At 44.4% G+C, this 12,113-nt stretch overlaps 1 protein-coding gene and 1 long non-coding RNA gene across 3 annotated transcripts in view; both read right to left on the bottom strand.

Annotated features, from left to right (window-relative positions):
* Sh3rf2 (SH3 domain containing ring finger 2) overlaps positions 1–12,113 on the bottom strand; it is a 106,948-nt gene that overhangs the window by 8,081 nt on the left and 86,754 nt on the right. For both annotated transcript variants that reach the window (XM_031365568.1, XM_031365569.1), the window contains 3 exons: positions 10,819–10,910; positions 8,971–9,141; positions 1,033–1,277 (listed from right to left, as the gene is read on the bottom strand). In XM_031365568.1, coding sequence (XP_031221428.1) covers positions 1,033–1,277; positions 8,971–9,141; positions 10,819–10,910 — 508 coding nt within the window. The remainder of the gene's footprint in view (positions 1–1,032; positions 1,278–8,970; positions 9,142–10,818; positions 10,911–12,113) is intronic.
* Positions 3,008–8,927, bottom strand: LOC116087102. The gene is made up of 3 exons (XR_004117252.1): positions 8,084–8,927; positions 5,808–5,949; positions 3,008–3,825 (listed from the first exon to the last, which is right to left on the bottom strand). It is a non-coding gene; the product is annotated as an uncharacterized LOC116087102 (long non-coding RNA).

Genomic DNA, 12,113 nt, shown 5'->3' with positions numbered 1-12,113 from the left:
TTAAATGTTAATAAATTCAGATAAATTGAAATCATGTAACTTTTCTCATCATACTGCAATAAAACTTAAAAAAACCAAAAAAACCAATATATATGTTATATATAACTATAATGTATGTATATAACTATATAACTATATATAACTATAACTATATATATATTTTTTCTATGTGGTACACTGTCCCTGTGCCACTCTTATGTCTGCAATGCTGTATCTCATGTTTAGTCATTTGTTGAGTTTGTAGGAGAGACTGAAGGCAGGGTTGGTTTGATGGAGGGACATCCCACACTTGGATTATTACAGGAAGAAATCCTAGATGACCTGTACCATGAGGTTTCAAGATTGTTTCTTTTTCTTTTTAATCCCCAGAGGAAATGACATGAAGTTTAGTATGTTGAGATACTAATAACAGCATGGTATTAATGATAGCTCTGTGTGACTGCCATGCATTCAGTGTGGATGTTATATAGGGGGAACAGAAGTCACAGGGCAGTGCAGGGAGTGTAACAATCAGGTACATCTATTAATCTTGAAAACTTAGGACATCGTGGGTTCAGGATGGGAGCCTTGCTTTTGTATAACTTTTTCGAGAGGAACCTCTCTGCATGCTTTACACAAACAACGTAGTAGAAAACAGGGCCTTTTAGTACTATCTAGCATCTCATCTTTGACCCCCCCAGGCTCTCCCATGCAGAGATGACCCTAGAACATACTTTGAGTAGCACTGAGCAGTAATATCAGCCTTTGGCTGGTTTTAAGTAAAAATCAGCATCCCTTGGCTATAGTCCAATTACAAACTGTCCTTCAGCTTGGTATCACCCCACTCACCATATATGTTCAAGTGGACCTGGACAGTGCACTTTGGACTGTCTGAGCTACACTCAATAAAAGCGCTTGTCCCTTGAGACTTATCCTTTGCAGAGCCTCAGCTCAAAATAAACACATTGTTCTAGTGACAAACTTGCAGCGTGTCGCCATTGGAAGCCCCATCATCAGCCCTAGGCACGCACATACCTCTCCATCAGTACTTACTCTTTCTCATGCTGCTCCGCACTTTCCTAAGAGACCCTTGTCCAGAAGTCCCTGGGCCAGGTGTGCTCCTCGAAGGGTTGACTACGGCAGTGGGCACAAAGACAGATTTGAAGGGCCCACTTTGCCGGGGATCACCTTCTGAAAAGCTACCCTGGGAGGACACAGAGGAAGTGGATAACGCCCATGTGGTGCAGACAGTGGGGCTCCGAGAATCAGGAAAGCTAGATGTCTTCCTAGCTGTTGAACTAATTTTTAAAAAGAGAAGAAATGGAGAAAGAAAATGTTTAGTCAAGAGCAATATGTTTTTGTTTGTTTGTTTTTGTTTGTTTTGTTTTTTAAAGTGAGCTCCCTCAAATGAATGTAACCTTCTCAACTACCCATCTCCACCTGGCTAAATTGATCCTACCTTCCCTGCACCTTCATAGCTACTTGGGTCCTGACAGCAAGGAAGGGCTCACAAGGTCCTGGTAGAACTTGAACACCAAGACTTCATTCTTTCCTACGGCCCTGATATCTCCTCATTCCATACTCCTTCAGCCCAGTTCAGGGCACAGATCTTACACGATCTTACACTGTTCTTTGCTTATTTTATTTATTGAGTCTTTGTTTATTCCGTAGCTTTCCCACTAGATGCCGAACACTTTGAAGGTGAAGAATTCTAAGGCTTATTTTATAGCCTCTGTGTTCTGTATGGACTGTTGATTAATGTGTTTGTCTACTGGCTGCCATAATGCTTTCAGAACTCCCTTCTAGAAGTTTTGGCTAACACATGATGAGTGCCTTCACCAACCAGGTACTTCACCCATATTAGTGTGAGTTTTTTTTAACAGTTTTCTGCAGTAGCACTAGTATGGCGATGGCTTTAGAGACATAGAGATTAAACAGACTGTATGGGACTGGAGAGAGAGAGAGAGAGCTCAGAGCTAACATGCTTTGTGTGAAACCATGAGTACCTAAGTTTAGTCTCCATCATCCATATACAAAAAAGCCAGCTGTGCTGGTATCATGTAATCCCAGTTCAGGGAGGTGGAGACAAGCAGATCCTTGGAGCTTGCTGGCTAGCCAGCCTAGCCGAATTGTTGAATTCTAGGTCCCAGTGAGATATCCTGGCTCAAAAGACATGGTGGGTGATTCCAAAGGAATGACACTTGAAGTTGACCTCTGGCCTCTGCACCTACTTACACATAAATATGGCTTCTCTTACACACACACACACACATATACACACACTCACAGATAGATACAGAGAGACAGAGACAGAGACAGAGAGGAAGGTACACACATATCCAGAGAGAGACAGAGACAGAGACACACATATGGAGAGAGAGAGAGAGACAGAGAGGGGGGAGCAGAAATAGAGATACAGAAACTGAGAGACAAACAGAGACTCATAGTTACTTGCCTAAACAATTACCAGACTGGAGGTTTGAAACTAGGTCTAAGCCACCTCTCTGCCCTACTTACGAAGTGTACCAGCTCCAGGGTGAGTTATAGAAGCAGAGAAAAAACATTTTTTTTAACCTGAAATAAATTAAGGTGTCTGGTAGCCCTGAAGTGACTTTGTAATATGCTAGGCTGGGATATCATGAACAAGATTAAGGTTTTATAAACAGCAAGCTCATGGACTCTGTTTCCAGTCTGAAATCCAGTGGAGTACATGGTAGTAGCTGCTACTTGACATGCCTTTCTCTCCTTCTCACTGGTCCAGACATGACATCCTGATTCCTATGTGCAGCTTATCAATCACCCCATCACTTTGTTGATGAAATAGCCTCTGATAATACCACAGACAACGAATTCCACCAAGGCTCTGGTGTACAAAGCCTTCCTGGTGTCCTGTCTCCCAGTGTCCTATATGGTTTTCTTTAGGCTGTTTCCCCTTGCTCTTCCTCATCTTCTTTTCCACAATTCAGCTCATTATAGACCACAATGTGTACTATACTAACGAGCCAGTTCTGTGTGAAGGTAGGCTAGCTATTGTTTAACGGTGGCCAATGCTACTCAAGAAGCAAAGGTTGCCAGATGCTCTAGGAGCTGATGCCTGCTGCAAGGGACCTTCAGGGCAGAGCTGTCAACCTGCTCTGGTCTCCATGGTGTGGTCAATGAAGAATGGACATCAGTGAGAAAACAAGACTACGTTCTAGAGATGTGGCCTGGGCACTGAAGATGATCTCCAGAAACTAACACCTTAGAGTGTAGCTGTCTTTTGAACAAGAGGCCACTAGGAGTTGCTTGCTGCCAAGTGCATAAGCAATAGGCAAGATTAGTTCTCAAATTGTTTCCCAGCAGAAGCAAAAGAAGCAAGGACAGAATGCAGCTAATTAGGCTCAAGCCAGTCTTATTGTACTGGTCCCTTCTCTGAGTGACGGTTTATGGCACTAGCTATATGCTCATCACTGGGCTTGATTCCAGGAACTCCTGAATTGTGATTTTCCCACCCAGTGCTGACTCCCTCTATGTCTTTTGGCAAAAAGCTTACCACTTACCCAGCATTTTCTTCCAACATCAAAGCACTTTGCTAACATGTATTAATTAATCCCCAGGAAACCCCAGACTTGGAGACATTATGATCCTTGTTTTCCAGAGGAGACTGGAAGACATTCTGGGCTTAAGTGGGAGGAGTGGATATTCTGGTTTGCTCTGTTAACAGGTCCCTCTGTCCTTCTCTCTGTAATATTAGAGCTTACCCCATTTTCAAAGAGAGCATTTCACTCAGCAGTTCTACTGGGCTTGAGACAGAAGCAGCCTTCCATGAAGAAGAAAGGTTGACCCTTGGCCAATTTTGTAGTGTCTCTGTGGAGAATGAAAGGCTAGGAAGTGATGTCCCCTTGTCCCTTTCCTACCCCCATAAGGCACACGATAGGCATATGTGTCTATGAAGCTACAATAAATAACCATCCTGTATAATTACATAGAAGGGAATTTATCGGGATGGCAGGAATCAGGTGGAAAGGACCTGGGAGCAAGATTTGAATGAGCACCTGAAGATTCAGTTGGGGATCTGATGCCAGAGTATTGATGTTACTTGTTGGTCTCACAATAATGACCATCAGCTTTCCTGTATTCCTTTCTCCCTGACTCCAGTTTCAAAGTTGGAAGTATGACTGCAAGACTGGTTAAGCTAAACTGCCATCGTGGCACATACTTGAAATCCCAACACCCAGGAGATGGGAGGAGGATAAGTGTCTTAGGGTTTCTATTGCTGTGAAGAGATGCCATGACCACAGCAACTCTTATAAAGGAAAACATTTAGTTGGGGCTGGCTTACAGCTTCAGAGGTTTAGTCCATTATTATCATGGCAGGAAGCATGGTAGTGCAGGTAGACATGGTGCTGGAGAAGCTGAGAATTCTCTCTCTGGATCCTCAGGCATCAGGAACAGAGAGAAATATTGGGCCTGGTTTGAGCATTTGAAACCTCAAAGCCCATGCCCTGGTGATGCACTTCCTCCAACAAGGCCATACCTACTCCAACAAGGCCACACCCACTTCAGCAAGGCCACACCCACTCCAGCAAGGCCATACCTACTCCAGCAAGGCCACACCTACTCCAGCAAGGCCGCACCTGCACCTACTCCAACAAGGCCACACCTACTCCAACAAGGCCACACCTTCTAATAGTGTCATTTTTTTATGATTCTATGGGGGGACCATTTTCATTCCAACCACCACAATAAGAAACTCAAGGTGAGTTTCATCTATACAATAACATCAAGCCCAGTCTAGGCGACACAAGACCCTGTCTCGTGCACCAACAACCCCCCAAGAAAAGAAAACTAATTGTGGATGGAACAGGAAAGTTGAGGATCATCACCTACTGAGGCCACGCAGGAAAAAAAAGCCAAGTGAATGCTGGTGCTGCTACAAAGGGGTGTGGATGCTGGACAGACGGATGCATGAGAACTGCTTTATGAACCTGAGCCTGTTTGTGTCTTTGGGGTCTGGGAGGAGAAGAGACTTCATGGATACAGAGATTTAGCTGTGGTTAATAGGAGCTAGATATGTTGAAAGCTGGAGCGTCCTACTTGTTGACTCTTAAATAGAACCCTTGTCATTTTGGTCACTTTTTTTTTCTTCTTTTTTTGAGACTGTCTTGCTATGTAGCCCTGACTGGCTTGATATTTGCCATATTGCCTAGCCTTGTCCCAAACTCATGCCAAATCCTCTTATCTTAGCTTCCCGGAGTGCTGGGATTACAGGCATGTGACACAACGCCCAGATCTGGTCAGTTCTTATCTATAGTTAATCCCTAAACTCTGTCTCAGTCTGTAGGGTGTGATGCTAAAAGAGCAAAGGTGTCAGAGCCTGAGGGCACCTCCCATCTCTGAGCCATGGCATTGTACACCGAAGGAGTTAAAGGCACCACAGAGCCAGCATTGTAAGTAGGAAACAGACAAGGGAGGCGGAAAGAGCAGAAAGGAGCCTTGCATGTGTTGTCTAACCCACTAGTTTCTCATGTAGAACCTGATAATAATAGCAGAGACAAAGCTGACAATGGACAGCATTTTTCAGTCCTGAGAAACAGGAGGATGAAACTTAATATGATGGACATGTGGATATGAATAAGGGCCAGCTGTATCCGGCTGGACAAATTTGGTGTATATCATGCACCTCTAAGGTGAGTGGTGATAGGAACTTTCTTTGTATGAGAAATATCACCAAGGAAGCAACACTTGGATCCTCTCTAACCCAGCAGCATTTTGGGACAGAGGGGCTTGTTCCTGAGAATGCCACTTCCCCACGAGAAAACTATGCCCCAGCTTTAGCACTTCATTACCTGCTAATGTTCCGAATTCTGTGGACTTAGAGGTGGGGATCAGCTCACTGTCAGTCGGTGGTGCTAGACCACCACTATTGTCTGGCATGCAGCCATTTCAGAGGGGTGATCACAGACCTACTTGAGGACACTGGGTGCCTACCTAAGAGAAGAACACGGAGGGAGAATAGGAGGAGCATTGGGAAGCTGGAATTACACACACACAGGGTGATCACACGATTATCCCAGGAAACGAAGAGCTGTCCTCAGTTTATACTTCCTCAAAGTATTCATGTATGGATGGTAAATATATGACCACTCTCATTCATACTAATACTATGATGATCCATCCTGGACTCTGGGCTAACCCTGGTGTATAAGCAAGATGTTGGCAGTCAGCATGGGCCCTGGACTACTTACTTAGGTCAGAGCCCATAAAAGAAAGTGTTTCCAGGTTGGGATAGGCATCTTTCCTTGTCCATCATTCATCCTTCATGGTTACTCTACATTCTTTTTTAATATCTTCCAGCTTTGGTTCATCTTATCAAACTCTGCCATCCATGGCAACTGTTGCAAACATCGTATCCTCTAGGTCTGTCTCTCCTCTTATTCCTTGAAGGCTTTTGCTTCTGGCTTCCTATTAGTCTCTTGACCTCTCATCATGTCAAAATGATCTCATCTAATCTCATGACTTTAGTAAGCATCACATGGCCAGGACTCTTTCTTCAATGCTTGACATGTCTACTCAGTGGCTCACCAGCACCTTTACTTGTGTTATTAACAGGCACCTCACAATCTGCTGTGAAATGAGTGTTTGCTTGCCCACAGCCCAAGCCCATCTGTCAATGTTTTCATTACTGGCATCCTAACAAAGCAGACGCTCTATGGGCTAACCAGAGGAAAAACCTCACACTTACCTTAAATCCTCTATCATTTCCCACCTAATAGTTAATGTCAGATAACCCCTGATGCCTCTAGCTTTAAGGTATTTGTGGCATCTACAGCTTTCAATTACCACTCCGTAGGCTGACAACGTGATGACTTACCCTCACAGTAGGGTTGGTATGGTATTCTCTTAGCTAGATTTTCTGGCTCTACCCTTTCTTCTCAACAGTTTATTCTCAACCCAGCAAACAGAGAGATTATAGTTAAACACAGGTTAGATCATATTGCTCTTCTGCTCAAAGCCTCTGCTGTGGAGTTAAAAACTAAACCCTTCATTATGACTTAAGAATTCTAGATGAGTTTGCCCCATTTACCATTCTGACCTCATCTTCAATTGGCCTATCCATCATTTGCTCTAACCCAGTCTAGTTGGTTTTCATGTCGGGTACATTCCTACCCCAGGCCCTTTGAACTTGCTGTTCCTGTGGCCTGGAATGTACTTCTCTCCACAACCATTTTGGCTTACCCCAACATTTCCCTGATTCTTCTCAGTAAGAAAAATCCTTACACACAGATGTAGGTGTGTGTGTGTGTGTGTGTGTGTGTGTGTTATTTACTAATATTTTCCCAGGTGCAGGAAAGGTATGATATCTGACAACATAGTGAACATTAAGAGACTGGAGAGATAGCTGAGTAGTTAAAAGTACTTGTTGCTCTCGCAGAGGCCCAGAGTTCGGTTCCTAGCACCCATATGGTGGGTCACAACCATCTGTAACTCCAGCTCTAGGAGATCTAATGCTGTCTTCTGGTCTCTGAGGGCATCAGACCTGCACACAGTGCACATACATCCATGCAGGCAAAACATACATAGAAACCAAATCTAAAAAAAAAAAATTCAATAAATGTTTAAAGAGATGATGAAAGCATTAGTTACACACACTTAGTTTGTACTCTTCCAACAAATTCTAGGGATCTTACATCTAAAGGAATGGTTATTATGTCTTATCCCAACTTCTTTCATATATATACACACATATGTGTATATGTATATGACATATATATATATACACACATACATACATATATATACATATATATACATATATATATATGTATATATATGTATATATATCTCCTTTCTTGAGGTGCTTGAAGACTTTATTTTTGCCTGTATTCTTCTTAAATAGGCACCTTCTACCTGGCTGGTCAGTTGTGTAAAGGAAATTCTATGTATTAGAAAACGTAGCCTTTTTTTGAGCCCAAGTCATCTAAGTTGTATCCCCCTCTCCTTGGCTGTCAGTCATGGCCTCTGTCTGGCTCCTGGCACACACATCACTCACATCCTGTTTCCCACAGGTTAAAGCAGCTTATCTCATCAGTTTCTCCAATGCTACAGTTCCCTCTTTTCTCACCATTATTGTTGCCCTCCTCTGGACACAGGACCCCCACCTAAAGGATGGTCTGCCAAAGTGTCTTACAGAGTCTGCCACTCTCGGGGTTTTTGGCCCTCTGACATGTCACAAAGACAGGGTTTAGCATGTAACAAGGGCCTCATTGTCTTATGGCTGGGCAGGTGGTGATGGAGGTAGGAGGAGTGGCAATAGATTTGAGGTCTGTGTGAATTTATGGGCACAGTGGGAAAAGGCAGGGCAAACTGGCGGTCAGTGGCATTGATTAGGTATGTCACTGGAAGAGCTGGGAGGGAAGGGCTCCTTCAGGGTAACTGGTCTTTCACCTGGGCATGGATGGGTGTCAAGTATGGGTCTGAATCTATGGAAATTCTACCTCACATTCAAGTGTCCTGAGAACCTTTCTAAGATGCCCCGGGGAGGCATCTGGTCACATTTTCCAATGAGTCTCATCTATGGTATGGTTTTGGTGTCAGATGTGATGTGGGAAATGTGGGAGTTGGCAGTAGAAAGCCTCAAACACCGTCCTAAGCAAGTCATTTCACTGTGTATCAGTGACTTTATGTGGAGGATAATACACGCCAGGCTCTTCGGCATGGGCCAGGGTATGTGCCAGGGTATGTGGCAAAGCTGGGTACTGTGGTTCACACCTGTGGTCCTAGCACTTGGGAATCTGAGGCAGGAGGACTGTGAGTTTGAGGCCAACTTGGCTAAGTTCCAGGCCAGCCTATAAATACATGGTGAGACCTCTGGGGGAAAAAAGTTATAAATATTTTGTGTGTAAGTTAATGGAACATGAAAGCAAAAGCTACTTCTTGGCTTATATGCTGAAAAAGACACTGGGTCTACCACCATCAGACCCAGTGCACAGAAGGGCCCTAGAGACTTACCTGAAGACAGGGATGACGTAGTCACTTGGAAAGATGCCAGTTCGTCCAGTGAGTAAGGAGAAACCCTTCAGCCAGCCATCCTGGTACTTGCCCAGAACCCTGATGCCTTCTCCCTTCTGCAGGTCCAGCTCCTCGGGTCCGTGGGCTGAGTAACAATGTAGGGCTACAAACCTAGAAACACAAGGAGCTGGTAAGGGAAGCGGAACATGCTTGAGAAGGGCACGGAGCTGATGAAGGACTAAGGGAGGCCAGTCCCTGCAGCTCACCCACCAGCACCTAGCAACACATATCACTAAAAATGGAAACTTAAACATGGAAGGCAGAGAGAAGTGGAGCGGCCTGGCTGGAATGCCGGGGGGTGGGGGGTGGGGGTGGAAGTGGGGAAGCAGACCTTCTTCTCTCCACTTCATGTGGCTGGAAATCACATGGATAGGCCAACATGGGCACTGTGACAATAGGAAACTGGCCTCCATCAGAGAAATGGCTTGAAGGTCAGGAACAGTAGCAGAGGTGTGACAGTCTACCCAGTGCCTTCTCAGTACTGTCTGCTGTGGGTCTGAAGACAAAGAGGCTCGGGAGACCAGAGTCAGCACAGACACTAAAACACTCCAAGATGAGAGTAGGGCTTGTCTGACTTGGGGAACAGCCTGGGAGACAGCTGGGTGCTGTAAAGTGTATGTTAGGAAGTAATAGGCAGGGGTGATTATCATCAGTATTTTCGCACATAAATGGCTCCACTGGTGACTGGTGGGTGTAGGGGAATCGGTTAGTGTCATGCAAAAATGAGTGAGAAGAAAGACGTTCTATTCTAAAGTTCACCCAGGAATCAGGTAGGTGGCATCAAGAATCAGGTAGGTGGCGTCAGGCCTGGTATGAGTCACAGGGACAGTAGGGTAGTGAGGACAACGGGGAACAGTGAGGCTCAGCTGTGAGAACAGCTGCCTGGAGAAAGGCATTGAAGGAAGAACTTAATTGCTGTACTGGATCCGGGGTCACCTCCGCCCGACATGTCCAAGCTTTTGACATTGTGACATGAGGTTGTCATGTTGAAACTTTATGCCCCAGGACTGTATAATGGAGCTTACAAAAAAAGAAAAATAACAAAAGCAAAATAGATCTGGTAATGTTTTAAGTTAGCTTATGATTTCGTGTTGGACTGAATCCTTAGCTATGTTTGGTCCTACGTAGTGTGTAGGCTGCAGGTTGGACATGCCTAGAAGGTAGTCCTCTGAGATCCTAAGGACTGTGAGATACTCCTAAACTCTTTATCAAATGGTTCTTATTTGTATGTATTTTTCTCACTCCAACACTGAATATATTTTTTATGTTGTTTTTTACTTTACTGACTATATAGCAGGTCAATATTCACTTATGACCCAATATTTTAAATCTGAAGTGGGACAATAGAGAGCGCTCCATACCCAATCTCCTAGCAATGTTGTGTTTTCTTTTTCTTGGATATTTTCTTTATTTACATTTCAAATGTTTTCCCCTTTCTTGGTCTCCCCTTTCAAAATCCCCTATCCCATCCCAGCTCCCCCTGCCTCTATGAGGGTGCTCCCCTACACAACTACTCCCATCCTCCTGCTCTGGCATTCCCCTACACCGGGGCATCCTGAGGGTGGGCCTCTCCTCCCACTGATGTCCAACAAGGCCATCTTCTGCCACATATGTGGCCAGTACCATAGGTCGCTCCATGTGTATTCTTTAATCTGTGTTTTTCTCATCTGTGCTCACTGCCATCGGTGGAAGAGAAGGAAGGGGTGCTGTTAGCTGTTTGGATGCAATGGGTTGGGCATGGAGACTAGGTGGCAATGGGGGTGGGTTGGTTCTGAGCTTTTTACTCACATATTAGTTGAGAGGTGTTGCTGGGAGCTGGGCACACTGACCATGGCTGTGGAATGTCCCGGGGAGACAGGTGCAGGGTGAGAAGTGCTGACCTGTACAGGCAGAGGAGACAGCCGAGCAGAACGGGTGAGCACCACAAGCCAGGTACAAGAACAAGACACAGAGCAGCTTGACACAGTTGAAAACCAACAGCCATGCCCAGTCCCGCCCGCCCGCCCTGCCATTTCACTGGTTTGTGGCTTTGGGCAGAGTAAGGTGGAACAGATATCATATGTCCTGTCCAGGTAGTACACCAGGGCTGGGTTCCCAAAGGAGTGTAGCAGAGTATGGCAGACTGTCAACATGGAGCCATCAGGGCTGTGAGCTTCTTCTGTACCACCCCACCTAGGTCTTATCTATGTGGGAAAACCTGTATATGGAAAATAGGAAGACATCTAACAGGGACTCAGGACTTAGCTCCCCCTCCCATACAGCTTATAAGTGCCTTATAAGTATCACCACATTTAGTTCTTATCAAAGGTGACTTATTAATGAAAAGGGATACTGTGGGGGACAAGAATTACTTAACTAGGATGAACACAGCTTAAAATTAAGTCTAATATATGAGTCCACCTACTCATTAACTACTGTAGTGTTAAAACACATACATACATACATACCCACACACACATACACACGTCTTAGCAAGGTATTCAATAACTTACAAGAACATGAATCTGAATCCCTTTCTAAATATTTTCTTTTTTTAAAGATTTATTTATTTATTTTATGTAAATTATTTATTTTATATAAATTATTTTATATTTTATTTATTTATTTATTTGCACTGTAGCTGTACAGATGGCCATGAGCCATCATGTGGTTGCTGGGAATTGAACTCAGGACTGCCCCGCTCGTTCTGGCCCTGCTTGCTCTGGCGTAATACACTGTAGCTGTCTTCAGACACATCAGAAAGGGCATCAGATCTCATTATTAGTGGTTGTGAGCCACCATGTGGTTGCTGGGGTCCGAACTCAGGACCTTCGGAAAAGCAGTCAGTGCTCTTACCCACTGAGCCATCTTGCCAGCCCCCTAAATCCCTTTCTTTTCTTCCAGATAAAAACACAGCAGCAATGATGGAAGCCTCTGAACTCTGCCTACTCTCCTAAGAAAAAAGTTTCTATCTATCTATCTACCTATTAATCATCTATCTATCCATCATCTTATCTATCATCTATTTATCATTTATCTATCTATTTATCCATCCATCTATTAATCATCTATCAATCCTCTCTCTCTCTCTCTCTCTCTCTCTC

The sequence above is a fragment of the Mastomys coucha genome, unplaced genomic scaffold (assembly GCF_008632895.1).
Source record: "Mastomys coucha isolate ucsf_1 unplaced genomic scaffold, UCSF_Mcou_1 pScaffold13, whole genome shotgun sequence".
In the NCBI taxonomy this organism is placed as follows: Eukaryota; Metazoa; Chordata; class Mammalia; order Rodentia; family Muridae; genus Mastomys; species Mastomys coucha.
This window is presented reverse-complemented; position numbering and strand designations above follow the sequence as displayed.